This window comes from Lissotriton vulgaris, chromosome 4_1 (assembly GCF_964263255.1).
Source record: "Lissotriton vulgaris chromosome 4_1, aLisVul1.2, whole genome shotgun sequence".
Classification (NCBI taxonomy): Eukaryota; Metazoa; Chordata; class Amphibia; order Caudata; family Salamandridae; genus Lissotriton; species Lissotriton vulgaris.
Genome location: NC_141691.1, coordinates 1,678,620,390 through 1,678,646,819, shown reverse-complemented (window position 1 = coordinate 1,678,646,819; position 26,430 = coordinate 1,678,620,390). Strand labels below are relative to the sequence as shown.

At 48.3% G+C, this 26,430-nt stretch overlaps 1 protein-coding gene across 2 annotated transcripts in view; it reads right to left on the bottom strand.

The window, feature by feature from the left end:
• WWP1 (WW domain containing E3 ubiquitin protein ligase 1) overlaps positions 1 to 26,430 on the bottom strand; it is an 866,202-nt gene that overhangs the window by 224,836 nt on the left and 614,936 nt on the right. For both annotated transcript variants that reach the window (XM_086965959.1, XM_086965960.1), the window contains exon 19: positions 2,818 to 2,938. In XM_086965959.1, the coding sequence (XP_086822085.1) occupies positions 2,818 to 2,938 (121 nt within the window). The remainder of the gene's footprint in view (positions 1 to 2,817; positions 2,939 to 26,430) is intronic.

Here is a 26,430-nt window from a genome sequence, read left to right as displayed (position 1 = left end):
CACTCACTGTCACTCTGCACTCACTGTCACTCTGCACTCACTGTCACTCTGCACTCACTGTCACTCTGCACTCACTGTCACTTCGCACTCACTGTCACTTCGCACTCACTGTCACTTCGCACTCACTGTCACTCCGCACTCACTGTCACTCCGCACTCACTGTCACTCTGCACTCACTGTCACTCCGCACTCACTGTCACTCCGCACTCACTGTCACTCCGCACTCACTGTCACTCCGCACTCACTGTCACTCTGCACGCACTCTGCACTCACTGTCACTCTGCACGCACTCTGCACTCACTGTCACTCTGCACTCACTGTCACTCTGCACTCACTGTCACTCCGCACTCACTGTCACTCCGCACTCACTGTCACTCTGCACTCACTGTCACTCTGCACTCACTGTCACTCTGCACTCACTGTCACTCTGCACTCACTGTCACTCTGCACGCACTCTGCACTCACTGTCACTCTGCACTCACTCTGCACTCACTGTCACTCTGCACTCACTGTCACTCTGCACTCACTGTCACTCTGCACGCACTGTCACTCTGCACTCACTGTCACTCTGCACGCACTCTGCACTCACTGTCACTCTGCACTCACTCTGCACTCACTGTCACTCTGCACTCACTGTCACTCTGCACTCACTGTCACTCTGCACTCACTGTCACTCTGCACGCACTCTGTACGCACTGTCACTCTGCACGCACTGTCATTCTGCACGCACTCAGTATTCAGCTTGAGAGACTTGAGTTGCCCTCACGGCATCGTCCATACTCACAATGAACATTAACATGAATTAATCAATGCAAGTTATTTGTTTGTTGTTTGTTTGTAATCATTGAGTAACTTAACCATTGTTGCATCTTTGCCATCAATACAATCATTTTTCTACAATTAGCTTTATATAAATTAGCACCTTCACTATCACTGCGCCGTTCCGCCGTTTCAATTGATCAAATATGCACTTGGCACCTAGCAACTAACTGTGACACACCCACAGTATAAACTTTGTTCCATCCTTGAAGATGGCGGATTTCTTCCCTTGATTTATCTAGTTATCTGCAAGGAATATGACCCCACTCCAAGATGGCGGCCAAAACCGGTAGTCCTACTACCCTTTCCCCCAATTGGAGGCACGCATATCTGGCGTCTCATTCAGTATGCTCGTAGTATCTGTGATCCGGTGTGCTATCAATAGACCCACCCCATCTGTCTTTACACCCCCCGCGTTTGCACGCATGCGCACAATTATGCGCAGCCGCATATGGTCCATGTCTCGGCAGCATGTATTTTTAAGCTCCCCATTCTTCTGTCCGTTTAGTGCGCATGCGTGTGATTGCACGCATGCGCTTTCAAGATCCAGCGGCGAACACTACTCCTGTTCGAGCACCGTTAACCGCCGATCACCTGTAGCCCCTGCCTCGGGGGCTCAGGGCCCGGCCGAGGCTCACAGGAGAGGCCCGCACAAAGGCGAGGAGGGCTGCGGGGATCGAGGGGTGCTTTTGCAAGCTCCCCCGCCGCCAAAGAAAGGCGCCCATTCACTACTTGCAGATGCAGCATGCCCCCACCCCCCGCCTTTCTTTCACAGTGCGCTGCCCCAGGTGTGCAGCTGAAGGAATCCCCTTAATTCCATTGTACTCGCATCCCATGCTGCGATTTTAAATTGGCCCACGATTTTAGTTAGAACACCGGCCTGCGACCAGGAAGTCAGGCAGGCCGGGCGGGACAACCGGAAGTAGGAGGGCGGGAGCCTACCCCGCCTCCCACGGAAGAGCCGCGATTGTTTGGCGCACCGGAGCAGGCAGGAGCCTACCCTGCGCCCCGGTGCCGAAGAAGGGAAGAAGAGTCTTGCTGCCGGTGGGAGCCGCTGCACTGAGGATGCCGGTGAGTGGGGCTTCGCCTTGTTGGGGGGGGGGGGGGGGGGGGGGGGGGGGCATCTGTGTGCGCGCAGCGGCGGACTGTGTATGTGTGTGAGCGTGCATGTGTGTGTGTATGTGTCCTGGAGTCTGTGTGTATGCATGTGTGTGACGGGGGGGGGGGGGGTTGCCTGTCTGGGTGCCTGCGTGTCTGTGTAAGTGTAAATGCGTGTGCGTGTGTGTGGAGCCGAGAGGAGAGGGGCTGGTGTGTGTGGAGGGGTCTCTGTGTATGCGTGTAGGTGACGGGGGTGTGCCTGTGTATGCGTGTGTATGTGCGCATGCGTGAGTGCTGTGTATGCGTGTGGCTGTGATGTGCGCATGCGTGAATGTTGACGCGCGTGCACGCAGCTCAATCCAGCCGCTCGTCACAGTTTCGTGTCCCTCATTCCCCCGTGTCAGACGACTATAAGTCTCCAGCCTGGACGCATCCTTCGGATGCGATGTCCAGGCGAGACCTAAAGAGGGATTTCCTTACATAATGCCCCTGGCACTTGATGACAAAGGCATAGGGATGTTCTAATAAAGCAAATAATCTACAAGCTCTTAAACCATTATAAAGAGTCTTCACATAGCAATAAATTCAAACAAAAATGGTAAAGGTCATCCATGAAATCATATTAATGGACCTGAATTTAAAGCTGCAATTCCTCAGGACTTATTCATTAAAACTTCAGAGAGGCACAAAGATCAAAACGCTAAGCAGATTGCTTCCAGATTATTACAAGGAAGAACCCTTATAATGGACCACACAACAAATATATGCACTGAATTCATATTCTAGGACCACGTTTCCATATTAACACCTATGAGCAGTTGAAAAGTGTGATGGACACTTAAATCAAATTGAAATATATAATGAGAATGTAAAAAAAAAAAAAGTTAAAATAAGTCTTACCTCCAATTCCTTTTCATCAAAGTATTGCAACCACTGAAGAGGAACAACTTCATTAAATCCATCAAGAAATGCTTTGGTCTGTTCTTCCACTCCGCGTGAAAATCTCCATTCTGCCATTAATCTAAAGAAAGAAATGAAATTTGGAATATCTATTTCAAGAGGGTGTCAACTTACAGGGGTATTTTATTAAATCTAACATGGTGCATTTACTGGAAAATGTCATTCAAAGTAGAGCAAGATATTCACTGTAGAAAAATACTCAGTTTTCACTGAAAGAATTTTAAATGCCATGAAAAGAACTGGAGTCTTATAAACAACCGCAAAACGAGGTAATCCCCAGTACCAATATATACACATTGCTTGCATGTCTCCAACCTAGCTATTACACATTTTGTAACCAAATGTTTTATTGGGAACATTGCTATTATGGTGAGAAATTGATCATTTAGATGCTCTCCTGTGCTTTCTCCCAATGCCATAGCAGTAGCCTTAGACATGGCCCATTTACTTACAGGCTTCACTTACTTTTATGTCTCTTTCTAAAGGTAAACAAACAGAATGCCAGTACTGCGCGTTAGATCAAAATTTACAAAAAATTGAGTACCAATCCTCAATTCGAAAGACCACTCTTTCAGTCTCGCTTATTTACAGTACTTCTTTTTATTTTTAAATTTTGTTTTTTAGGTTTCTTTGTTTTTGTTGTTATACCTTTAACAAGAATTGTTTTACAAAGGGAGGGACTTGAGGGAATTTATACAATAACATACAAAATGACTTGAGGTGGGTCATATGATTTTGTCACAGCACAGATGCACTATGTATCATTATTCAAAACATATAGTGAAAACATGTAACATTGAATGGACAACACTAAGTGCACTTGGCAACATATACACACAAGACTGGACAATTTTGTGAGACAGTAGCAAAGTAGATGAATTTTAAACCAAGTGTAAACGCCCTGTATTTGATAAGCTTTTTTTGAAAACAGGTGCGGATACTTCTACTTAATAGAACACTTGCTAATGAGTGTTTTCATATAATAGACCATCAAATAATTAAATTTTTAAGCACAATACTGAAGAGATTGGTCTATTGAAAGGTCAGAGGTCGACGCGTTTCGAATCCCTTACAGTGCAGGGATTCTCATCAGGACCGTGTAGGCTCAATCTAAAAAGATAAATAACATTCTGTCAGTCATACTGCCCAGCAACTCTCAACTTCAATCAGTCACACACACTCTCAGATCATACCTGCACTTTACTTTTCAGTAGTCGGTCTCCCAAGGGTGTGAAACGGATTGGCTGAAATGTTAAGAATTAGGTGGGCTTAGTTAATGGTGGTTTTTCAGGAGTTGATGCTAATCAAATAACATTATTTTAGTCGCAATACTTACATTGACAGGCAATATAGAAACGAGTTTTCAGTTTCTGCTTTCCAAGTTGTATCTGTTTTCCCTGTACGAGCGGTTCTAAAATGAGGAAAATGCCCGGATTTAAATATTTGCGCATTTGAAAACCTTGTACGTTAGTAACAAGCATGTGCATTTTGCTTCTAGCGGAAAAGGTCGCAACGGGCTCTGAAGTGGAGATGAGCGCAGGGGTATTATATTAAACCTGTTGATTTAGCCAACGGGTTGAAGCGTAGTTATTAAGCTGGACTTCCGTGAGGAGAATGCGGGCGGGCTCAAAAGCAGAAATATGTCCCAGAGTTAAACAGTGGTAGCCGTTTATTAAGTCCTCAATCGCTAGCTGCATGGTATGTCCTGTAGGCACGCATTCCCTGCTGTTTGCGCTTATAAACAAGTCCCCGTACAAGTCTTACCGGTGCTATTTCTCTAGTCTCCTCCATATGCGTCTGAATCCATTGCTAGGACGCGTTGTGATGGTTCCGGTTGAACCGGTTGCTTTAAAGATCAGTTCCTGTTTCCTGAGGTTATGGGTAATGTAGTTCAGTCCATTGGTAGAGCGCGTTACACTGGTTCCGGTTGGGCCGGTTGTGTTGAGGGTCAGTTCCTGCTTAGCAGACTTGTGGGTAATGTAGTTTAGTCAGTTCCATTGCGATCGTGGTTCAACAGGAAGCGCTTATAATTCATTGATTTATTCAAAATACGTTTTATGAATGATTATGAATGGCGAAATTATGTGTAGTTTGAGGATTCAACGCCCCTCATAGTGGGCAGAAAGGCTCATTCGAGGTGCAATTGTGGATTGAAATTAAAGAAACCATACAGGATCCAAAAATTCTTCATAAAGTCGGTAAAACAGTGAAATTTTCATTTGGGAGATCCAACATCTCTATTCATAAATTGTAGAGTTCGGACATTTCATTTAAGCCCCGAGTAGCAGAATTGAATTTCAAGATAAGCATTGCTTCTCGTTGCTTCAATTTGGCCTCTAAGTCCCCACCTCTCTGGTCATGCTCTACCTTCGAGATCACAGTCCATCTAAAATCGAGATCTCCATGTGACTCATCAATCCAGTGTTGCACAAGAGGTGCTGTAGTGATTTTTTTCTTTAATCTAGATTTATGTTGAGAAATTCTCTGTCTGACTTCCTGATTTGTTTTTCCTATGTACAATTTTGCACACGGACAAAGGATCTGCTACTCGGGGCTTAAATGAAATGTCCGAACTCTACAATGAGATGTTTGGTTGGCTCCCTACCCATACAAGAGACTCTACTGCGCTTGCCGTGGAAGTTTTCTGGCCTATCAGCTCGCAACCAATCTGCTCCTTCAAACATCATTGTTGCTTGTGTCCTGCCATGGGCAAACTCTGAAGTGTTAAGAGGGTATGAAAGGGCATACTCTGAAGTGTTAAGAGGGTATGAAAGGGTAATCATTGTTTAGGTAATGAAGTAAAGAGAACAGTTTTGCTGGTTTTCACCCTCACAATGATCCAGGCCCGAACTCAACACAGTAGCAAGGTACCAAGTAGTAAATATCTTGGAGAAGTAAAGAATGTTCAAATCAACAAGTTTTTCTAGAGCAACCCCCCAGTAATTTCTTTGGCTGCAGTAATGGTGGTAGAAGCCTTTCAAAGATCTCCATGTTGCTGCTCTGCAGATATAAATCCACTATGTAGGCTTTCATTGTGGCTCTACGCCTAGTTCAGAGACCTGCAAGTCTATGTAACTGCAGATCAGCTTCAACATGAAAACATTTTATGCAATCAATCAGCTACCTTGGGATAGTGGTTTTACCCAATGCCATTCCTCTATTTGCTGTGCCATTGACCAGTAAAATATATTGTTCTTTTGATGCAGTAACAGACACATTTTGGCATCTCATCCACTAAGTGGCTTCTCAGACCAATTATTTGTGTTTTTCAAAGAAAACAAAGAATTATACAGTCACTTTTAGATGGAACTCTGTTGCCTTTTTTAGTGTCAAACTCTAATGGACTGAAAATGATAGTCCTTGTCCTGATTCAATGTGACACTCCTAATGAATACATGTCACTGTTGGACAATTTACTTACCTTCGGTAACGCCTTTTCTGGTAGAGACTATCTAGTCGCAGATTTTTTACCTTCAAATTATCAACAGGCAGCAGACTGGACCTGGAAACTTTTTCATCAGCAATACCCCTCAGGGGCGGTAGGTGGCGTTGATTGGTTTTGCATTGCCTCACCCTTGCTGGATAGGAGATATGCGGTGCGTATATAGGTCTCACCCCAGCACATTGACATCAGTTACTTTTTGCGACTTTCCACGCCAGGAGTGCGGAGCCACGAAGAAGACAGACTACTGGTGTGGAAAACTAGGGCTCTGAAAGGGGAACGTCCTGTCCCTAGAAATGCATTTGCAGAGCGGGTAGGAAGGGTGAGTCAATGAGGAATCTGTGGCTAATAGAGTCTACCAGATAAGATGTTACAGAAATTAAGTAACTTGTCCATCTATTAGAGACTTCTAGCCACAGATTCTGAACCTCAGAATAGATACCCAAGCAGTACCTCCCTGGAGGTGGGACTGCTAAACAATTCCATCCCAAAAAGTCCTGCAGGACCGAATGGGCAAAGAGCCTGTCCCGACGGATCTGAGAGTACAGGCAGTAATGATTTGCGAACATGTGCAAGGAAGGCCATGTTGCTGCCTAGCAGATGTCTAGGAGCAGGATTCCGCATTCTAGCACAGTGTTTGCAGTTTTGGCTCTGGTGGAATGAGAACGAAAACCCAGAGTGGCCTATATGAAAAGGAGGACGACTTTCGGTAGAAAGGAAGCTCTTGTTCGTAGAACCGGCATGTGTGGATAGATGTTAAGATATGGAAGCTTGGATGACAGAGCCTGAAGCTCACTGACTCTGGGAGAAGTTATTAACAACAGGAAGGCCATCTTGATGGTGAGGAGCCTGAGAGGACAGTTGTGCATTGGCTCAGAGGGAGCACTCATCAGGAACATCAGGACTAGATTTTAAGCCCCACTGAGTCATGATGAAGGGGGAAGGAGGAAACTTAAGTTGCAAACCTTTTGAGAACCTATGTACACTAGGGTATTTCAAGAGGGATGGCTGGTCAGGCAACCTCAGGAAGGCTGAGAAATCAAAGATAACTCTTTAAGGTGCCAAGAGCAGAGCCCTGCTGGGCAAGGGAAAGAATAACAGAGGAACTTGAGAAAGGGAAGCAGAAAGGGGAGTCAACCTGCTAGTCTGCACACCATGCCACAAACTTGCCCAAATGGCAGGAGTTTACAGTTTTAGTGGAGAGACTCATTGATAGTTGCCAGAATAACATTGAAGATTTCGGGTGGAAGGTCGAAAGCTGCCAATTGTTGCCGCTCAATCTCCACGCAAGGTAGCGGAGCGTTGAGTGGATCGGGTGGAGAACCCTCCCCTGCTACAACAGGGGATCTACCCGAAAGGGCAGCCTGATTGGAGGATCGATGGCCATGATCAACAGCTCAGGAAACCGAACTCTCCAAGCCCAGTTCGGAGCCACAAGGATGCCTTGGGTCCAGTCGTTCCTAATCTTCTTGAGAACTCTGAGCAGCAGTGGGATGGGCATAAAGACGTACAGGAGGCCTAAGCTCCATTCGGAGCGTAGCTGTTCAATTAGTTGGGCGTACCTTCCCAGCGCTTCTGGTAATGCACGCCTGTTAGAAATGGGATCTCTGGTTGGCTAAGGCTTGCGCCAAAATCAGGCAGAGACCACCACTCTACGTCAGGGCAAGGGAGTTACATGCCAAGATAACCCCTGCTCACCCCCTTGGTAACGTGACACGAGCAGTAAGGCTAAACTCGAAGGCTTTGTAAGTTAAGCGTTTGCGTGTGCACCGAGCAACAACACCCAAGGCCCACCACAAAGGAAACTCCACACAAGGTTATATATAAAACAGCCTTTGTATCATACCAAACACATTAGATAATAAATACACACTTTACAATGTTTCACGGGCACAGGCAGAATTTACAGGGGATTATGTACAGGGGACATGGCCACATGGACCACTGTCAGGAATAAGCACTTTTAGAACTAGCCCTTGGTAGAATTAGCACTTTGAAGGAATAACTAATAGAACATATCATAACTGTAACACCAAATAGCAAATGTAGCACACAACCAGTAATCACTGATAAAAGGTAACAACCACCTACGCAACCCTAACCACCTTAGGAAAATATCACGCAGGGAACCATGAACTCACTAGTATAACTATACTAGGAAAAACAACCTCCTAAGCATCAAAATACATTTAGGGGTATAGGTCAGAAGCTTTACACATGATGCATGAAGACCCATTCAGAGGTGTAGGTAAGACACATGATGCATGAAGACACATTCAGAGGTGTGGGGAAGAAGGCATTACACATTAGGCAGGTAATCACAAATTGTGCAAAGATCACATAGGGCCAAAAACATGTACCCCACGCAAGGTCACAACACCAGAACTGTCCCCCAGGCCAACTGGCCTCTCAGGGGCTGAAACGCCCTGTGTCCACAATGTCAGGGCAGGCTGCGCGGGCAGCCAAGGAAGAAGGTGGAAGGGCCTAAACGTAGCAGCTGCCCACTAAGTGCTGGGCAGCTGTAAGACCTGAGCCTGGCACCAGCGTGCCTCCTGGTTCTCTGTAGGGCTCCAAATGGACTGTAGGGCCCCAAACGCAATGTGGGAGCCTTGTGGGCTCCGAAAAACTGTGCGCCCGGGAGCCTCGTGGGCTCTGAAGAAAATGCTGCCCACTGTGGGGGGAGCAGCCCGCTGCCAGCCGGGGCCGCTCTACCTCCCGAAATGCCCCCTTCGATGTTTGAGCCTCCTGGGCTCTGAATACTACTGAGCCTCTCTCAGGCACAAAACAAATGCCCCCGTCGTTGGAGCCTCGTAGGCTCTGAAGAAATGAGATGCCCCCTGGAGCCTCGTGGGCTCTGAACAAAGGCTGGCCCACTGGGGGAGCGGCCCGCTGCCAACCAGGGCTGCTCTACCCTCGAAAATGCCCCCGAGACGTTGGAGTCCTCCCTCTGGGGACTCGTGATCACAAAATGCCACCTGGTGCCTCTCGAGGGCTCTCAGCAAAATGCCCCTTGGTGTCGGAGCCCCGCTCTGGCACTCCTACGTCGCCAAGGTGGCCCAAAAGTGAAGGTAGCACCGACAGGAGAAGAGGGACGGGCACCGGCAATGTGTCCCGACCCCCCTTTCACAACACTGAACCCCTGGGCCCCACTCACCGACTTCCAGGACTCCTCCTCAGGCTGTTGGAGGCCTGGTTTCCTCAGGGCTCTGCACAGGCTGCTTCACGGGCACAGGAGTGCAGGGTGGGCTCCCGTCCGCTTCCTGTCTGTGCTGGTGGCCCCGCCCATGTCCTCGGCGGGGCTGCCTGTACGACGGCGGGCTCGGGGAAAGCTTCCTGGGTTGCCTAGCAGCCTCTCCTGCCAGAACAAATCAGAGTGCTGCGGGAGGATGACGCAGGCGGACTTTTCTACGGCTTGTGCAAAATGAGGGGTAGGCACCCTCTTCAAGATAAGGCCCCTGGCGGGGTAAGCACCCGTCAGGAGTTAAGACAAAGTGTAAATACGCAGGGTAGGCTCCCGCTCGTGGGTTAGAACGGCAGATAAGCGGGGTAAGCACCCGCGCCGTAAATCAGCAAGACAAAGGGAATCCTTACGCCACGGAATCCGTCAACATGCTCGCAGCTCCGTGCTGCAGGGGAAAACAGCAGCGCAGCCCTGGGGGAGCAATCCCAGGGACTGTCAGGCAAGGCTTGGAAACAAAATCCTTAGGAAGAAAAGGGGGGCAAAGGCTGGGCCCAAGGGCCAGCTCACAGGGCCCTCCAGGGTAGGGAGGCAGTCCCAGTGGCGGTCCTCCTGGTGCCCAGCAGCAGCAGCTCCCCCTCAGGTTAGGATCAGGAAGAGAGCAACCTGCATGGGGACACAGTTTTCGCTTGTGAATATAATACATTTATCCTGCCGTGTGGATGTTTTGTTTTCACTCCGCAGAATACCCGAGCTATTTGGATCCTTGTGATTTGGCCCATATGTTTTTATTTGCATGCAGTACTTTCTCTTTCATTCCTTCCCCACCGCTCGGGCACATGGCGGCAGCATTACAAGCATCTCATGGCACTGAATGGAGCTATGTTAGGGGCATTGAAATTGCACTACCCCCCATTTCTGGGGGGTAGTGTCTGTCTGCGTGCCATGAAAAACAAATACATTCTGTGGGTGCTGTAATTGGGCTTATCAATGTAAATAACAAGGACCCCCTGCGAATACTTGAGATTCCTAGGGCAGGGCAATAATACAATTGAAAATAAATCCCTAGGCAACTGAAGGTCACTAACAATTAACAGACCATATCAATAAAACGCATGTTACAGTAAATTCAGCGTAAACTAAGATTAAAAATTCATATCTTTAAACATTTCTGAACATGTATCAAGCAAACAATTGATTTTAGACATACTAGAATCATAGTACATAAAGACATCAATTAATAAAGTACAATTGAACGCAATACAAAAAATTCATACAATCACATAAACTACAAACAATTAATACAATACTCAATAAAACATGGACAAAAAGATATTAGATAGACAGTGGCAGTTAAATGGGTCTTCTACGCACGTTTTGGCACGCACTGCGCCTTCATCCAGAAAACCACAAAGTTTCTACGTATTGACGTACAGGAGTCTTGTGCTCCACTCTATCTGGAATAAGTCAGAGAGAGAGAGCCTTCATGGAAACTCCACTGTGCAAATGTTTCGACACCAAGTGTTCTCGAAAGAGGCAAAACAATCTAGCCAGGGTTCTCCCTGCTTGAAGATGCCCTGTGCCTCCTCAGCATGTTAGCTGCCATTCATAATCCGCTAGGTGCCACCGGCTGAGCTTGTTTGCCTGGTGTTCAAATTTCCCACCAGGTGGTTCATGACCAGAGAAATACCCTGTCATTCCAGCCAGCATCAGAGGCCTGGCGTGGCACATGACCAAGGACCTCACACTGCTCTGCTTGTTGTAACCCCACATGGTGGTGGTGCTGTCCCTGTGAACCTGAACAAGTCTCCTTTAATGGATGGTAGAAAGACCTTCAGATCTAGGAGGATGGCCAGTAACTAAAAGGCTGATGTGGAGGTGGGTCTCTGACGGAGACCAGAGTTTTCAGATCTCCAACTCTCCCTGAGGACATTGCCATCCCAGCAGTGATGCATCTGTTACCATATAGAGCTCTGGGTGGGTGAGAGAGGTTTCTACCACTAATCCAACCGTGGTTGAGCCACCAATGTATGTCTTTTGCTGTCTCTTCTGAAACCTGGATGGAATCATATGTTCCCCTTGTGCTAGGCCCACTGAGACTTAAGGGTTCACTGCAAAGCCTGCATAGGCCACCTGACATTCAACCAGCAGGATGGATGGTGCCAAGGGGTCCTGAAAACTCAGAGCCACTCTCATTGAAACTCAGGGTGAAGGCTGAAACATAGGATCATAGTCTGAATGTCCTGGCCTCATGGTGGAGGAAAGGTCCGAACCTGCACCATAACTAAGATGCTTCAATTGAAGGGGATGTGGGTAGCGAACCTCAATGATGTTAGGAGGTTCACCGCTGTCTGGAGGTGGTCTACGACTCAATGTGGCGAGCCCACCTTTAAAAGCCAGTAGTTGAGGTAGGGTTAAACTGGCATTTCCCAACCGTCGAAGGCGTGCTGTGACTACCGCCACTACTTTTGTGACACCCGAGGGGAACTGGTGAGTGTAAAGGGGAGTATGGCAAATTGCTTCTGGTCCACCTTGGACCATGTAGGCGGCCCGATGGTCAGACACAAAAGGGGATACTTTGACTTCAACCAAGTACCTTTTTACTGGCAGAATTTTAGCTTGTCACTGGTTTTAGGTGTGGGACAGGGAATAACAACCCAGCACAAAGATAAGAAAGAAAATACGGCTATATTCAAGGGTTTAAGTTCAGGGTGGGGTGTCTGCTCCTTGCTCAGGGTGTTTGGGGTTTGTCTTGCAGCTCTCTGGGTTTCTACCTGTGGGTCTTCAAAAAAGGGAAAAAATAAATAAAAGGGAAGGGATTATTAAGGCCTGTCGATACTTAGGGTCTTTGTGTGCTACCATCACCTGACGTAGTGCAGGAATGAGAAAGGGGTCAGGGAGTGTAGGAAGGGATGCAGACAAGAACTAGTGATTTTTAGCTCCTCGTACCCCCACACCAGCCCCACCAAAACGAGCCAGAGCCACTTGCTTTGGGCCGTCAACAGGGCCGTGGCGTTGGGATCAAGGGCGTCCTCTCCCTTAATTGGGCCGCCGGGTATGTTCGGGTTGTCTGGTATCTCGAGGTCTCCACCACTCCGCTCCTTCTGCGTCTCGCCTCCACCGCTCCGCTCCCCCCCACGTCGAGTCTCCACTGCTCCGCTCCTCCTGCGTCTCGCCTTCTCCTCCTTGACTCCTGGGCTCCTCGTTCTCAGCTACTTCGCTACTCTCCGTCTTCAAATTGCGCCACCACTCTGTCCTCAACTCTCCGTTTTATGGTCTTTCTTTTGTTTTGCCGCTCTGACGTCGCCCAGTACAACTAGACCGCTGGCTGCTTTCGGTCTTTCACTAGCGTCCCCGCCCGTTTTTACACACTTCCGGATAGCAGGTTCCTCGTCACAGAGCACAAGTATTATCTGAAACGGCCAGTCCCTATTTTTTGGGGTGTGGGACACTCACTATGGCTTCCTGGGCCAAACGACTGTGCACTTCTTCGAGCAGAGAGTCAAGTGCTTCTCTGCAAGATATTCAGATGTTAGTGGGAGGTTCCAGGGATTGAAAAAGAATGGCAGGGCATAGACTCATTGAATGATCAGGAGGAAGTATTGGATATTGCCTCCCACAGGTTGTATGTATGCCACTATGTGCAGTGTTAGACCTGGCACCATTGGCATGGGTCTCCCTTCCATTTTTTGCTGTTGCCTCATGTCGTTTTGCTGGTTATAGAAGCTTTGGGCACTGTGTCATTGCTATTCAGTGCCACAGTGCCAGTGCTCCCTAGGGTAAATTGATGTATGGATTAGGGACTCCATGATTGGCTGGTTTGATTTACTTGTCAGAACCTAGTACAGTGCACTGCGGGTGCCCAGGGCTTGTAAATTATATGCTGTTGGTGGGCTTGCAGCACTGATTGTGCCACCCACAGAAGCAGCCTGTAAAGTGTGTCTCAGGTCTGCCATTGCAGAACCTGTGTGCAGTCTGGTACTGCCATGTTGACTGGGCAAGTGCACCCACTTGCCAGTCCCTAAACCGCCTTTTTTCTGCATATTAGTCATCCCTATGGTAGGCCCAAGGGCAGGGTGCATTGTAGGTAAAAGGTAGGACATGAACTGATGTGTGTGGCATGTCCTGATAGTGAATTACAGCAATTTTCGTTTTTCACTATAGCAAGGCTACCTGTTCCCCATAGGCCAGAATGGGCAGTTTGCTTATAACATCGTATAATCCTAACTGACTCAGGGAACTAGGTAGAAATTTGCGTTTAGTATGCCTGAACTCAGACTGATAAAATACATGTTATAGTGAAGTTGATTTTACCATTCTGTGTTTGAAAATACCACTTTTAGAAAGTAGGTATTTTCTTGCCTAACTGTCCAAGCGTGCCTCTGCTAGGTTGTGTATTCCTGGTCTCGAGATTAAGTGACAGGGGCTGGGGGACTCCAGAAGACAGGGTGAGTCAGCACAGGGCTGACTAGAGCTATCTGCATGTAGATGTGTGGGAGAAGTTGCACCTGGGACCTGAATAAGGCTGTTCCTGCTTCCACAATGCCTGCTTCTCCTCCTGTGGTGCGTCTGATGTCCCTGGCCCACACTGTCAAAGGAAAGAAGGAGTCTTGTCAATAAAATGCTCCAGGACTGACCAAAACTGGTTTGCACTAGGTACAGACACTCTTTGCCTTCAGAAAACAGGTGTATAAAAGGGGGGACCCAGACCCCAGAAAGTTAGATCACTTTTGAGAAACAAGAAGAACCTTTGCTGAGGAGAGGAACCAGAGAGAAACTGAAGGAGGAGACTACTCCTAAGCTGAGTCCATTTTGGGGGATTGGCCTGCAGTAGTTGCCTGACTGCCAAAGAAAGGAGAAAGGAACTTTGTGCTACTTTCATCAACTTGTAAAGGATCTCCAAGGGCTTGGAAATTGAGCTTGCCTCCTGCTGAAGTCTCAGGAATAACAGACTTCACCAACCAGCTCCCAAGAGTTCTTTTGAAGTGCCTGCTGTTGTGCTGGGCCTTCTGAGGGACTGCGTACCGCAAGGAGCGGGAAGCACGACTCATGAAGAAGAAGCGCAACGCCGCCACAGCCGCTGTCATCGCATCACTGAAGAAGGGTGTTGCCGCTGCTGCATCGCAGAAGCGCCTTGCATCGATGGAGAAGAGTGTTGCCGTCGCAGCAGACGCCGTCGCATCACCGGAGAAGCATGTCACCGCCGCAGCCGCTGTCGTCGCATCACTGAAGAAGGGTGTATCCGCTGTCCCATCGCATCACTGAAGCGCCTCACATCACCGGAGAAGAGTGTCGCCGTGGCATCACCGGAAAAGCGAGTCGCAGGGCCTGGTGCGGCTCAAAAGAGTTGTTGAGTCGCAGCATGGCCGTTGGGCGTGCACGCATCGCTGTTGCATCGAGAAGAAAACGCCACTTTGCTTCATTGCACCGGATCGTCATCGCATCACGGCGTTATGGGTCGCACCGTCACGGAAGCGCAGTAAGAAACCAACGCATCACCATCCCATGCAAAGAAGAACCGACGCATCACCGTCGCCTATGCAGAAGTAGGGAACGGACACATCACTGTTCTTGCGAGTAAGGAACAGACGCATCACCTTCCCTGCAACTCTTTCGTTGTATAGCGTTACACATTTAAAGGTACATTGAACTTAAAGTGTTGCATTTTACATCTAAAAAGAACTAAGCTATTTCTACCATTTTTACGCGCAGTATTGTGGATTTTTGTCGTTTGTGGTCTTGTGTTAAGTCTATATAAAAATGATTATTTTCATATACTACAGCTTGTGTGGTGACTATCAGTAGTGTTGTCACTGGGTTACTGTATGTGTTCACAAATGCTTTACACACTGCCTCTGAGATAAGCCTGCCTGCTTGTGCCAAGCTACCAATGGGGTGAGCAGGGGATATTTTAGGAGTGTTCCCCCTTACCCAGACTAGATGCAAGGGTCCCTAATTGGTCAACGGTACTTACCCCCAAATCTAACAGGCAGCTAAAGCGCCCTTGAGTTGGATGCCATAGGGAAGGGGCACTGAGAAGCCCATTGCACTTGATGACTTGAGAGTTGTCTGCTTGATCTCTACCCAACTTCGAAAGGATTGGGTTACTTGTTGGTGGAGCAGTGGGCGTTGGTGTGGGTGATGCATCAAATTTCCGGAGTAGCCCGGAAAGGGTTGAAACAGATAGAGATAATATCTCACAGGGGTAGAAAGACCTATGGTACACGCCCTGGCATTCCAGTGTTGAATTGGCCTTCTCAACAAACAGGCGAGACCAATGAAACAGCATGTGCATTAGAGAGGCTTGAACATCTTTAGAGAAGCCTGTGGATTGCATTAAAGCATGCTGGTAAAGCACCAACTGCTCTGCCCAAGTACTCAGAAGTGTCCAGACCAGAGCGCATAATATACTTTGTGATGTCCTCACCATCCTAGAAGGTCTGAGTAAAATTGCCCCAAAATTCCTCAGGGGCTGAAGGCAAGATCTCACCAACCATGTCCTATAAAGCAAAGATATATCATCCCAGCAGGAAGCTGGCACTGACTGTCCGGAGCCCAGGGCTGACTGAGGAAAGCATCCATTTCCCAAAGGTCTCAAGGCATTTTGACTCGGCCAAGAGAAGTTGTGGGGAAAAATTGGGGCTCCTCCTACCGGTGGAAGCTTCAACAACTCTCTGGTGTAGGATGCTGTATTAATAAATCAGGGTCTTTCGGTGCCATTTTGTGGTATCTGGCAACCAGCCTTTTTACCGGAGGACAGTTAACGGGGCTCAGACTATGTGAAGTGTGCAAGTCAGTGTCAAGGGTCAGATGAAATTTGCCCAGTTTGTAAAACCTCTTTTAAAATAGTGATTTTGACTTCAATGGTGGAAAACTGAAGTCCAAACCCACTGCTACGCATTTCATCACCACACTGTAGGAGGCATTTTCTTCTGTTGGTTGTCCAGGGGAAGAACACAACAGAGTGCCTTATGAAGATTCCAACCCTCTGGAATCTTCTAAATCCAGATATCAAAAGTCACCCTCATAATGTTGGGGGAATAAACTCCCTTCATCACCATTGGCACCTCCACAGGCTAGTTGGCTCTGGTCAGAATCTGAACTGTGAAGTTGGTGGAGAGCTGAGGACCCGCTCAGATGCTCAGCTTTGTCTGCATCGGAATCAACTCAGGCTGGGTGCGTTGGTATGGTGTGGGGGATGGATTTGGCTCAGAGTCTGATAGAATCATCCTCTGGTGCCACTATACATCTCACAGGGACTGGTGTGGATATTGGTGCTGTATTGGAATTTGGCTCCTGCACCAGTGTGGAACCAGAGGCAAGTTCTGGAGGCACTGATGGTGCAGCAGAGGTAGTCAAAAGGATGCTGAAAATTTGCTAAATGGTCTCTCTGAAGGACAAAATCTGTTGAGTTGTCACCAATGGACTCAGAAACTTGGGGTGCAATCAGCCCTTTGGCAGGAGAGCAAGAGCGGGACTGTGAGGCACCCTGACATCCTCGCGAGATCTTGGTATGAGACAGGCAGGATTGGGGTGAGCTCTGCCTGATCTATTTGTGCTTCCACTTAGGATTATGACTCACCACAAGAATTGGACTTCAACGAAGACCTGTCATGGGAAAATCCTCGAGAGCAGCATTGAGCCTGCACCTCGACTCAAAGTAGGGGCAGGACTTCTGTGAATTTTTTCAATGTTCGGTGGCATACAGCATCTCAGGCCAGGATCCCCTTTGGATTCATAAGGAGCACTTTTCACAGGACTTAAAGTTGTGTGTCGAACCTAAATACTAGAAGTAGACCTCATAAGGATCTGCCACAGACATCTGTTTGCAACAATCGCTATGAGGCTTAAACCCTGTAGTTGTAGGAAGGAACTTTCATACACTGGAAAAAGAGTTCAGATAATAATACATTTTTAAAAGACAAGGAAAATGCTGGGCATGATATCCAGATCCATGTACAAAGGCAAAGAATGAAAGGAACTGACATCAGAGCACAAAGATGGGACTTGGATGTAGCTCTTTTTCTTTCTTTTGAGGCGGAACAAAGTCGGCATGGAACTGCACCACGTCACCAATTTTGTTAAAATCTACCACATCCACTCTGATGCCTGACGATATTCTGAAGTTGAGGAATCTGCAGTTAGAAGTATAAATAAGGAGTTCGGGTTTCCATTGTGTGCTCCCCACCTAGTGTGGGATGCATGTGTTAATGTTTACTGAAGAAGTTATTAATGTGAAGGGTGTACCTATGGCAATACCTCTTGCGTTCTACCACTGTATCTGCTCCTGTATAGCCTCAGTAACAACCACTAGATTCTCCCAAGTCTTGGTGGCTCCTGGACATTAACCATTCTTGAATCGGGTGCATGTTTAATCTGGAGTGTTGGGTAAGAGGTAAACAGGATGCCACCATGCCTATCAATTTAATTACGGCAACGGGAGAGTTGACTTTGGTATCTCAATGCCTGGGCTCTCTTGGGAACATTCTCACCTCATGCCAGTTTAGTGTTGCGCATAGAAACACTTTTTCCTGCTTGTGTACTGGGATTCATTTTCTAGATTTATGGTGAACCTCAGCTTGAGGTATATTACCATCACTGTCAATGTTCTTCTGGCATCAGGATTGCAAGCTCACCTTTATCAACCAATCATTCAAATAGGGCTATACATGAATCCCTATTCTTCTTAAACATGTGGCTATCACTACCGGACAATTTGTTACAGCTTTAAGAATGGTTGACTGTTTACCAACTCCCTAGTAAAGCTGTCTTGACCTTTCATTAATCCCATTAATACACGTTTTGCCCAGGTTACTCATTTGTACAAATCTGCTGATTTTCCTGCTGGCAACTAATCTCCAGCAGCCTACAGGATGGCTGAGGGTCTGGCAAATTTTCAAGGCTTGGAAAAGTTAACAAAAACAGGGGACATTGATTTTAAATACCATATAAATCCCTGTATTATTTTACAGAAGACTACCAATACAGAGCTAATTTTAAACCCAGATAACAAAATAGTTTGCACCTTGTTTACCTCATGCATGTACCCAATAAGAAGTGAAGCTTTAAAATAATTTCATAAGGATAACATGTGGGAAAAAATTGAAGAAGTTGACCAGTAGAGCCATTTGAGTGTTCTTCCAGACAATTAACATTTGCCAATTGAATATTTGAGTTACGGCTCATGGGTGCTACATATTGTTCAACAACTAAAACCAAATGAGTAAATCTTTTGAAAGTCATGTAGCTCCTGTGCCAAAGGAATTAGCTCCAGCGCCATAGGAAGAATTTTTACCAATTCATGAGTTCTTCAAGGAGTATATACAACGGACACGCCTTTGGCTAAATCAATGAGGGCTACCCATGCAATAGTAGCCAAACCCAAGTCCTCATTCTAACTGGCCTTTCTAGGCTAGGGCTTCTGTTTGTCCAACATGTCAAATGTACCTCTTCCAAATCAGCCAGAATCCACTTCACAAAAAAGTGCAGCTAATTCCTCCAATCCCAAATCTACTGTCTCCAGCTCCATCTCAGGATGTCCACTCAGTGGAGAGAGACCTTTGCTTCACCGCCACCACTGGACCCATATCAGTGAGGTTTGGGTTCTATTGGGAGTATGGAATGGCTATGCTCAGTAGTCAGCCAAGCTGCTGTCATCTACGCAACTTAAACCCCAGCAAAAGAATCCCATAATGCGTGAGAGTAGTGGCCCAATAAGCAGGCGTTGTTCACCGACAACGGCCCAAAGCTTGCCGAAGAGAACAACCGCTTACCAAACTGTCCAGTTTCTTAGAGTCCTTATCCAGTGGGCTGTGGGAAAGGCATTCTGCGACGTCAAGGCCTGCATAACCAGACCCTCAGGCATTGGATGAGTGGTCAGAAAGGCGGAGTTGCCAGGCGCCGGCGACATTCTTATCCACTACGGCCCCCGTGGCCGGCCGCGACCAAGTGCCCAAGAGGACTTCGGTAAGGGCTTCATTGAAGGGAAGCAACGGATCCGATGAAATAGACGCTGTCTGGAGCACCTCGGTGAGGAGGTTATTTTTGAAGGCCACTGTGGGGAGGTCGAGACTAAGGGCCTCAGCAGCCCGACGGAGTACCATCATGTAGGAAAGCACCTTCCTCCATCGTAGGTGGGGGAGAGGCAAACCCCGGGTCAGAAGAGACATCGAGGTCGCCTGCATCCTCCAGGTCGTCCACCCAATCCTGCTCGGAGTCACACTGCCGGGCAAGAGGGTCCTCGGACCCCTCCCAGTAATCCACCGCCTCCGGCTCAGGAGGGGCAGGTTGCAGCTGCAAAGTCGGAGGAGGGACAAACTCCGTCGGAAACGGCGCAGAGAACTGCGCCGGATGGGGCCGGCCCAGCGCCGTCTCCCATTGCGGGTCCCAGGTAGGAAAAAAATGGTCCTGGAACCAGGGCAAGGGTGGAATGAACAGCACCCATTACGGTACTGGCCCTCGTTGTGAAGGGGCTGGAGCCCACAGCGTATGATCCTGTGGCGCCGAAGCTGGATCCGCCGGCGGCGCTGACAGGCCATCAGGATCAGGACACAGGACCGCGGGGCCCGAAGGTGCGCTAGTGGGAGCCGGAGGCCTAAAAAAGGCGGTCCATGGCAGCAAGAAACTCTTGCACCTGTTCGGGAGTCGCCGACAGACCCGGGTAGGGTGGGTAGACTGTGGGACTCCCGGGCTCCAGAGGAGCCGCAGGGACAGAACCACTGTCCCCCTCAACCGCCTCGGAGGAGCAGCGGGGGGACGTTGGAGAGCGAACACGCTTCTTCGACTTCTTTTTATGGCGTCGCTTACCGGAATTCGAAGGCGAAGACTTGGAGCCCGAGGAGCGACGACTTCAGTCCCGCAAGAGGTCCCGGGAACAGACCCTAGACCCGTAGCGTCGGTGAGACGCAAGCTGGACCTCCAGCAACTTCCGGCGCCGCTCCCTCAAGGCCTTCGGGGCCATGGCACGACAGTCCTGTTAGGCCCGGGGGTCGTGATCAGTCTCCAGGCAGTAGAGGCCACCATCGTGAGGGTCAGCCACCGACATATTAAGGCGGCAGGCCCCGCAGGACTTAAATCCAGGCATCCCAACGTGCACCAGGAGAAACAAGGGGTGAGACAAAAGTCTGAAAAAGCAGTCAAGAAGTGACTTAGGTACGTGGTATATCTGGATCTGCCCTTGCTGGCGCGGAAAAATAAATAACCGACGTCAGCGCGCATGGGTGGCGCCTAAGCAGTCTCTGCAACGTCATCTCGGGGCTTACGACACCCGTGACGGACGCGGAGCCGCAGGACGCCACCTACTGACACGCAGGGGTACTGCTAAGCAAAACTTTCCGGATCCAGTCTGATGCCTAGGGATATTCTACGGTAAGGAATCTATCACTAACATGTCTCCTTCAGATACTTTTGTTGCAATTATGTAGTGCAGAAATTGTTATGAAGAAACTATTGTTACCAGTCTTATGTCATGCACAAACTGCTTTCACAGTGGCGTCTGACTAGTTGTCCTTTGGGGAAGACGTGTGGATATTTTGGATGACTGATTACTTTTTTCCCCCTAGAGAGTTGCAAGTTTAAGAGAGGTGGATTTCATCTGGAGAGGTCGAGTAGACAACCTCAAGAATGACCAAGTTTTGTGAGACCACCCAAAACTCTGTCTGCTATCTTTAACAGGGTAGTTCAATAAACACTTAAACTTTGTGCACGTTAAGGTTGCTATGAGAAACAAGTTGTTGAGAAAAGTAAACTCTGATCTCAAGTAAAGTGATTCTTTAAAAAGAGACAACTATCGGGAGGTATAAACAAAACTCTGCTGCCCACTGATTAAAGGAGAAGGTAGGCTGCTGCTCTCAATGGGCATCTTTAGAAAACTGCTCAGGCAGAATATAGGATAAGGACTTACTTATTTTTTGATAAGTGCTGAACTAAAGTTTGAAAACTCTGGTTTAAATATTCTTGTTCAGAGAAAGACTAAGTTATTGCGAAGTGTAAATATCCTAGGAATAGCTCGTATGAACTCAGCTAGTATTAGAATAGTTTATCTCTAAAAGAGGCTCATTTTCACTGAAAGCAATTCTTAAGCAATTTCATGCGAAAACAAAGTTTAACTGAGATGAAAGGTGAGGAGTCGCTGTATCTACCAAAATAAGTTATTTCACACTGCTTGTTCAACTTCAGTCTCAATATACCTGATAGCTTTCAGGCAGTAATGCTCACAGAAGGCCCTGAAGAACCATGTGGCTACCATTAACATCATGAACGACTGTATGCCAGTGCCGAATATACATGTTAGAACCCTCTCTCATTGTGAATGGGTTCTTACTTTTCCATGGCAGATGTCAGTGTGCTTTTTTTTTGTCAAACTTCTGTTTATTGAAAAAAATGTCATCTTCATACAATCAGGCAAGCAGCCTTACAGCTTATCCCGCAAGCTTCCCCTCCAGCTAAAGCATGCACAGTATCTTAAGATGTGGGAGTTACAATGTTAAATTGGCTATCACAGGCCAATGTTGTATCAAAATAACATTTTCATAACTATGAAAACCCCCTCTCCTCCCTCGCGGTGGCGAAGCTGTGACTAACGTATCCTCACTCCTTGCTATACCCCAGTATGAGAAGTTTCCACTTTCCACGTGTCGCCTAGGTTGACCCCTTCCTTCCATTGGTGAGTGTGGAACGGAAACACACATCAAGGATCCGAAAACTGAAATAGGTGGAATCAGAACCAACTGTGGATAAACTCAGTTTTCCTGCACCTTACCTGAAAGCCACTGGAGAAGAGGTCGAATGCGGAGGGGGCCGCCGCGCTCGAAAACACCCGAGAGCGCCGCTGAGAACCACCATTGCTGTTGGCGAAAAGGGACTACAACTCCCAGCGTCCCACGAGCTAGCCAATCAAGGGGTCACGTGCACCAGGAGGTGCTTAAAAGCAAAAAGGGGCTACCGCAGCGCGGTAATAAGTACTAACTGTGGATAAACTCAGTTTTCCTGCACCTTACCTGAAAGCCACTGGAGAAGAGGTCGAATACTGAGGGGACCGCCGCGCCTGAAAACACCCGCAAGCGCCGCAGAGAGCCACCAATGCTGTTGGCGAGAAGGGACTCCAACTCGCAGTGTCCCACGCGCTAGCCAATCAAGGGGTCACGTGCACCAGGAGGTGCTTAAAAGCAAGAAGGGGCTACCACAGCGCGGGAATCAGAACTAACTTTGGATAAACTCTGTTTTCCTGCACTTTACATGAAAGCCACCGGAGAAGAGGTCGAATTCTGAGGGGGCTGCCGCGCTCGAAAACACCTGCGAGCGCCGCTGAGAACCACCATTGCTGTTGGCAAAAAGGGACTACAACTCCCAGCGTCCCACGAGCTAGCCAATCAAGGGGTCACGGGCACCAGGAGGTGCTTAAAAGCAAGAAGGGGCTACCACAGCACGGGAATCAGAACTAACTTTGGATAAACTCTGTTTTCCTGCTCTTTACCTGAAAGCCACTGGAGAAGAGGTCGAATACTGAGGGGGCCGCCGCGCTCGAAAACACCTGCGAACGCCGCTGAGAGCCACCATTGCTGTTGGCGAGAAGGGACTATAACTCCCAGCGTCCACGCGCTAGCCAATCAAGGGGTCACGTGCACCAAAAGGTGCTTAAAAGCAAGAAGGGGCTACCGCAGCGCGGGACTCGCGCGGGCGAAGCCCGGGCCAAGGGCCGGCCCGTCCGCACCAGTCATAGCCAGACAGAGACTGGACTGGGCCACCCCCCTGACATTTTTACCCTGACAAAGACTTGATTGACCGGTAAGACAGAACTTGAAGAAGTAGCTGGTTCTGCTCTCCATTTTAATTTGTCTCTTTATTCCAATGTCTGGCTTCATTGTTATATCTTGTGCTCCTCTTTTAATATTATCCCCATACTACTTGGATTAAGTAGAGGAAAATATGAGTAAGTGCAAAGGTACGGCGGGTACTTTGGATGCTTTCTTTCTTAGGGCAGAAACTCTTATAAATCAGGAGATTGAGATTGCTGAAAAGAGGTTGTCCCTAGATCCAAGGGTTCTGGTTCTGCCCACCTGCCATTTGCCCCGTTCTTGAAAAGAGCCCTGGGCCCTCAGCGAGGGTCTGCCTCGTTTTAATTGTTACTTCCGAGGGAGCCTACCCCTTGTCATTTCCCCCGAGTTCACCGCCGCCGGCCCGGGACCCCTCGTGATGTCCTCCCCGGGCCACGCTGGGATTGGCTGCCGGCCCGGGATTCCCCCGTAGCGTCATTCCCCAGCTCCCACCGTGATTGGCTGCCGGCCCGGAATGCCCTGGTGATGCCTTCCCTGGGCTCGCCGTGATTGGCTGCCAGCCCGGGGACTCTGAAGTCCGGCCCCCGTAAATACGAAGAAGCAGGTAGCAGGGGGAGCCTACTCCGCACTCCTGCGTTGCCCCGAGATGCTGCCGACCCCTCCACCCCCGGGGCTCCCGAGAGTGAGGGAGATCCCCGGAGAGCGAGAGGAGGCCGGCAGAGCAGAAGAGACCGGCGCGCCGACCCGGTGAGTGCCGAGAAGGAGAGGGGGCGTCGGGGCACATTGCCAGTGCCCCCCCTCCCCTCCAGTGAATCGCTCGTTGTGCTCCTAGGCCCGTGGGGCCCCCAGTAATATCGAGTCCCCCGAGAGGGACTCCGCCTACCTTTTCCCTTCCGAGCCTGCGAGGCTTGGCCCCAGCATCTTCGTTGTCGAGCCCAGAGAGGCTCGAGTGCCAGTTCCTTGTTTTAAGAGTCCAGAGAGGCTCATCGCCCACATTGTTCTTGAGCCTAGAGAGGCTCCTACGTTGGCCCTATCATCTACAGCTGCCCAGCACTTCGTGGGCAGCTGCCACGTTTAGGTTTATGGTTGGCTACCTGCAGCCTGTCCTGACATTGTGACTTTGGGCGTCCTAGTCCCATAGAGGCCAGATGGCCTGTTGAAGTTGTCAGCTCATTTATATGTGATTCCGGAGAGTTCTTATGTGTTGCACCTCTGAAGGTGCTTCCGATGTGTTATGTGCCTTGTCCTTCCTTCCCCCCGGAATATCCAATGCCTCATGTATGTTCCTTCTAGAGTGAGTTATAATGCTAGTTCTATGAAGCTCCCAGTTGTTATGTGTTCTAATGCCAATTCCATCAAGTGCATATTCCTGGCAGGGGTCCCTTGGCCCTGTCCTGTACATAGTACCCTGTAAATTCTGCCCGTGCCTCTGGAACCTTGTAAAGTGTGTGTTCCTATCTAATGTGTTCTTTTTAATAAAAAGGCTATTTTCATACATACCTTGTGTGGAGTTCCTTTTGTGAGGGGCCCTAGAGGTTGTTGCTGGTGGGTGCGCGCGCAAATACTTAACCTACATAGCCTCCGAGTTTAGCCTTGCTGCTCGCACCACGTTACCTAGAAGGTGAGCAGGGGTTATCTTGGCGTGTAACCCCCTTGCCCTGACTTGGGAGTGGTGATCTCTGACTGACTTTGGCACAAGCCCTGGCCAGCCAGGGATCCCATTTCTAACACCTAGGAAGTCCAGGACTAGGGCTGTTGGGGTTGTAACACAAAGAGGGAAACCAATAACTAGCACTGTTCCAACTAGAACTGCTGGGAAGAGTGTGTCCACCCAAACAGAGCACAACATTAATGAGAATAATATCGACCCTGAAGTTTATAATAGGGACCTTGAGTCCATTCTAAAAAGTTCCCTAGATGCTGCAAAGGAAGATCTTTTATCCTCCCTTGCCGTACATATTAATGAAGCGTTAAGACCCTTAGAGGAGAGGCTAGTTCATCTCTAAAACTCATGGGGACAGCAGTATATTACAAGCTGTATTAATGGGGACCGTGGCAAGGACAAGGGAAACCCACAAGAACTCCACTTGAACCTGAAATAATTATCTGCCGTAAACAGATTGGAAGTAGCCCCAGTGTAAAGAATATGCACACAGCAGGGAATAGATTAGCAATTGGGGGCAGACAAGTAGATAATGTACAGCAGATATCAGAAGGCTATCTTCCCAAAAATGTAGGAAGTGAAACACAGAGCCTCCAGGCAAATACACCGCACATATATAGCCCAAAAGATACAGATTTCATTCCCAATGAAGATGTTCTTGGGGTCCCACCAGCATCAAGTCCATATACCCTAATATTAACAGGGGTCCCCGTGCTTAGGAGAGGACATAAAGAAAATTGGTTAAGCTTAAAAAACAAAGTGATTTATTGGCTAGCAAAATTCAGACAATTCAATCCATTGAGAGAAGCGGATATTTTGATGGTTCGCAGGGTAGGCTGGGTCGGCGAATCCAGGAAGAATATAAGTGGAGATTGTGTGGTTGTAAATTTTTGGCAGCCACAAATGGTCAGGGCAACTTTGGATAACAAAGACATGTCTGACCGGGGGCACACAATCATCAGCACCCTACCACTGGGATACTTTTATAGACCGAAAGAGAGAGGTCTTGTAACAAACCCAAATCCGGCGGTGCAGTGGAATAACCGCTATGAGCCCCTATCAACCTTAGATGACCTAGATGGACTTGTAAAGGACAGGATTGTTGGGTTGGATATATTAACAGCACATGGAAGGGCAAAACGTGTGGAGCAGAGAGTTACGTTGGACCAGCAGATTGGAATAGCCCACTACCTCCAAGGCCGGGAAGAACTGACTATTGAGGTGTTGGACACGGTAATATTAAAAGATCCTAGTGCCTCTTCGGTTGCAAATATTGAGGCTCCCTCTTCTTGCCCAACACTGGCACCAATAGTACCCGATTCATACCCCAATATTCTTAGGCTGGGAAATTAACTATTGTGGTCTACACCAGTTATAAATATTATATCTTGGAATATTGCTGGTCTAAAAAGGAACATGCTGGATCCTACCTGGCATGAATACATAGAGGCATATGGTATTATCCTCCTGCAAGAGACTTGGCTACTAGATACTC